The sequence below is a fragment of the Poecilia latipinna genome, unplaced genomic scaffold (assembly GCF_001443285.1).
Source record: "Poecilia latipinna isolate Pla-1442-1.1 unplaced genomic scaffold, P_latipinna-1.0 Scaffold2504, whole genome shotgun sequence".
In the NCBI taxonomy this organism is placed as follows: Eukaryota; Metazoa; Chordata; class Actinopteri; order Cyprinodontiformes; family Poeciliidae; genus Poecilia; species Poecilia latipinna.
The window spans coordinates 76,887-81,669 of NW_015115120.1; the positions used below are offsets into that span (position 1 = coordinate 76,887).

The following is a 4,783-nucleotide window of genomic DNA, read 5'->3' on the forward strand; positions in this document are numbered from 1 at the left end:
TAAAAAAAAAATATGGGAAAATTAAAACCCATTTTGTCCCTATTCTCAAGAATCACTGGTATTTAAGGGCCAAAAACGTTAACTTTGTATATGTCCCCTTTAAGTATGATCACTTATTCCCAAACACTCAGTACTCACTCTTTGAGGTTAATAAGGAATGTCCCTGATGGAACTGTTAGCGTTTTCTAGTTTCTTCTGTGCTTGTTTCTCCAGAAATTTGACTATGACAGCAGTACAGTGAGAAAGCGTTTCTTCCGCGAGGCCCTCCTCCAGATCTTCATCCCCTACATGCTGAAGCAGCTCACCCCATCGTGTGCTTCAGTAAGTCTATTAAATTTACCTGAGCAGAGGACATGATGAGGGTGATGCATGGTGTGTTTTGAAAAGATGGCCACTGTTTAGTAATTGTAACTTTAGATATGAAGACGTTCTGACTTTCCTTGTTGTGAACACCAGGAGCTTCCCCGCTTCCAGGAGCTGATCTTTGAAGACTTTTCCCAGTTTATCCTGGTGGAAAACATCTTTGAAGAAGTGGTTCTGCACTCAGTCATGAAGGACATCATGATGGGTCAGTCTTCTAATGTGTTTTTTTTTCTGTTTTTGGATTTATATTATTTTATATGCAAAATAAATTTATATTGTTTTTATATTGCTCACACCAGCTACAGATTGCAATAGCATATCTTGGCTATGACTGGTCAGGAAACAGTTGTGGTAGCTCTCAAAGGAAGGAAAGTCTTCCTTATGGTCACATTTGTTGTTTTATAAAAGGACTTGTCATACATATTTGGATATGGAAGGACACCATAGTGGTCATAGCACTGTCAGAGGTGGATAGAGTAGTCAAACATTGTATGCAAGTAAGGGAAACACTACTTCAACATATTTTTGCTCAAATAAAAGTAACAAGCAACTATCCAAAAAAAATTACTCAATGAGCAAAAAGTATTGCTGCTACTTGAGTACCAAGTAACTCATCAGAACATCTGATTTAATATTAAAAAAATGTTATCAGACAAACAAAAATATAAAGTTATGTGCAAACTTTAGTATTTTAAAGATTAAAATTGCAAAACATGCAAATGAATAACAAATACTCAAAAACAAATTGAGCCTAATAAAACACTTTTCTAAATATATGTGTTTCAATATAAAACATATTAAGCTAATACATATGTCATGTACATGTGTGTGTAAGAACAAGGTAAAGTACTTCCAGTGATATTTATTATATATTTTGTGTCTGGTGCATTCTAAGTTAAAACATGTTTGTTGTTCATTTAGTGAAGCTGCTGATGGTGTGTAGACAGACTTTTTACTTTAGTAAGAGTGATTCTTCATAACAATATTCCTAAAGTAAAATTTAGAAGGGTGGTGTTGTAAAACTACTCCTAAAAAGTACATTTAAAATGTAATAAAATAGCTAAAATAATAATAAATTGTCAGATTGGAATTGTTTAGAAAAAAATTAATTATTTATACTTCTAAAATAAATTCCTGTACATGTGAATATGTAAATGCATATTCAGTTGAAGACAGAGCTGTCAGATAAATTGACAAGGAACATGGCCCCAGTAAGACAAGCTGTCAGCTGGAAACATGAAACGGAATATCTTCAGGAAAGCTGATTCAACTCGGCACTCTTCAAAACATGTTGGCTGTTTTATTTTTATAAAATGCTATTTAGTTAAAAAGTTGCAAAGAAAGCCCAAGCTGTTGACTCCATACAGTGGAAAGGAATAACTTTAGAGCTTGGGTTCATAACTTTTATAAAGAAATATGTTTTTACATATTTGTTAAAGCTGCCACTATGTCATGACGGTATAGCATCAGACAGATAATCTGTGTTAAAAGTCAAGTGGAAGGCCTTAAAACTTTGAAGACTGTTTTAACATGGCTTCTTAAAGAACTCATGATGTGAAAAAATAATAGGGTTCATTACATAAACTAGACATTGTTGTTCAGAAGCTGTGGTCCAAAAGTAAGAAACTCTGTCTTGTAATCTTCCGATTACAAGACGACTAGTCTACTCACTGAGCTACAGTTGCCCCAGAGATTTACAAAGCAGAAAATAGCTCTACATCTATTTTCTGTTTATGTTTATTTAGCTCAGCTTGTAGATGCTCATCCTCAACCTGTTGTTGCTTTGTTTTCCAGCTGTGAAGGAGGCAGCAGTCCAGAGGAGACACAACCTGTACAGGGACAGTATTGTCCTTAGCAACAGTGACCCCAGCCTCCATCTGTTGGGAGAAAGCCCGTCCATTGACTGGGCAGAGAAGTATGGAGGAAAGCAGGAGGAAGGAGAAGAATTGGAGGAGGTTTCTGAGGGTGTTAGTGAATCCTCAGAGTCCCAGAGGATAAGAAGGGTAAAGCAGGTGGTGTCAATGATCCAAGTGGAAGGCTCCAGTGAGTTGTTCAGGGACACACCTACCATTGATGTGATCCTAGAGGAGAATGATGGAGCTCAGGAGGAAAAAGCAGATGTTGAAGCTACCACACAGACCAGATCTCCAGTGCCCAAAGTGACCGAGAGCCAACCAGACTCCGCCAATGGTTCAGCCTTAAACAAAGAAGAAGCTAACCCAGAAGAGCTGAATAAGGGAAAGGACCCAGTCGAGGTTGATTCAGCTGTGAAAGATGCATCAGGTAATGTAGAGAAGGAACAGGGAGAAAACCTCCAGCCTGTGGTCAAAGAGGAGCCATCCCCAGACAAGCAGGAGATGCAAGAACCTTCACCTTGTTCTGAGGAAATATTGTCTGATGGCACAAAAACAACTCCAGAGAATCCTTCAGACTTGTCCAATGGTTTTGTTTTAGAGGTAGAGAAAGCCAACCCAAAGGATCTGTTTAAAGAAAATGCTGCATTGTCTAACTATGCTGTAGACGGTGCTTCAGATTTAAGTGAGGAGCTTAAAGAGGTTAGCAAACCAGTGGCAGAAGAGGAAGCACTCCAGGAATCAGAGGAACATCTACAACTTCCACCTCCTTCAGAGGAAACAGCATCTGAGGCTACACACACAACTCTTGAGAACCCTTCAGAAATGTCCCATGCTTCAGACTCGAAGGAAAACGAGTCAAAAGCAGCTGAACCATGTGACCAAGACGTCCCACCCCAGGCTGAACTAGCTGCAGATGGGGCTTCTGTTAATATACAGGGAGAGGAAAATAAAAAATGCCATCAGCCAGTGTCAGAGGAGCTGCCACAACTCAACCAGGAGGAGATGGATAAGGCAGTGCCAGTGTCAACACAACTTGAGGAAACTAGGGAATCAATTCCAGAAAACCCTGTACTCCAACATAATGACAATGGCTTCCAGTCTCTCACCGCAAAGGTGGAGGAGCAGGGAGAGGTGATTTCCACATCTGTCCCTCAGCCCCCAGAGTAACTCTTTGTGGGAAAGGAGGAAAATGTAGCCAACGCAGGGCACAGAACTCGGGACTCTGTGAACAAAAATCAATGTTAAAATAATTTCCACATGGCGCTCTCAAACTGAGCCCTGCTCTGTTTCATTCCTTCTTTTAGCAGTAAAAGTTATGCTTATGTAACAAGTTTTCACAACAGCAATCACTAAGCAACCTGTTTTCACCAAGCATGTCCGAGTCAACCACTGTTTTCCCAACTTTTCATTCACCAGGAAGACCCTGAGCTTTTTTACTACACATACCACACATTTATTTTCTCTTCAACTACAAATATGAGCACAGTGGATGATAATGGTGTGACAAAGACCAGTTGCTTGAACACTCTTGTTAAGGTACCTTTGTTGAAAAGCCTGTTTGTTTAGCTTTTCAGTCTGTTTTAACAAACTGTTGTGACTTTTAGAAATCTACAAGTTAGTATATTTTTTAATCGGTTAATCTGATGTAAGCAAGTGTCTGTGTTCAAGAATCGGCGAGATAATGAGCTCAGACCAAGTGAGAAAAACCCAGAGTACAGTTGAATCAAACCGCTTCTATCAGTCAATAGCAGAACAAAGATAGGTATTCAACACTATTTCAATGGGTTTCTGTCCTTCCAAACCTGTGCATATTATGTATAAAACTTTGTATGGAACAGAGAACCACCTAACTGTCACTTTTACATACATACATACATATATATATATATATATATATATATATATATATATATATATATATATATTAATTAATCATTTCATGATTGTTTACTGAATTCTTCCTTTTCTGTTATTTATTTTTCACTCTTCTTTTTTTTGACTGGAGTATATTTTATGTAGTTGTCTCTTGTGTGAATCAAGTCAAACAGTTATTGAAATTAAACCATTATCCATTAAACGAAAACAGTTTTTCTCAACCTTTTTTGGCCCCTATCCATTATACAGGTCCCTTACTGCCTCCCATCAAAGAAGATGTAGGCTACTTCCACTGAATATTATTTTATGATTATTATGACTATCATTATTCAGGGTTTCCTCCAGAAAATTTGCTAAGCTTGGTAGTAAGGGCAGTCACCTTGCGCCCTTCTGCGTTTCTGAGTTAAAATTTTTTTGGAAATTTGGAAATTTCTTGTCAGATTCACAATACTTCAAAATAACTTTTGTGTTGGTCTATTACATAAAATCTCAAAAAGACATAGTTGTGGTTGAAATCCTTAAAGGTTTTGCCTTTAAGGATTTCTACTTAAAGGCAACCTCTACTTCTCTTATAGGAAATACATAAATGTTAGTGAAACTCAGTTAGTAGTAAACAGATTTCCCTTGAGTTAATGTTACATTTGCATTATGTATTAACAATTCAGAAACGCCAACTGTGGTTGGTAGTG

The 4,783-nt window shown here is 37.7% G+C and overlaps 1 protein-coding gene across 1 annotated transcript in view; it reads left to right on the forward strand.

The window, feature by feature from the left end:
• The window catches only part of LOC106938083 (niban-like protein 1), a 52,102-nt gene extending 48,193 nt beyond the window's left edge, over positions 1 to 3,909 (forward strand). The window contains exons 12-14 of the mRNA XM_015019913.1: positions 214 to 321; positions 457 to 568; positions 2,158 to 3,909. Coding sequence (XP_014875399.1) covers positions 214 to 321; positions 457 to 568; positions 2,158 to 3,386 — 1,449 coding nt within the window. The 3' untranslated portion in view covers positions 3,387 to 3,909. The remainder of the gene's footprint in view (positions 1 to 213; positions 322 to 456; positions 569 to 2,157) is intronic.
• The last annotated feature ends 874 nt before the right edge of the window (positions 3,910 to 4,783 follow it).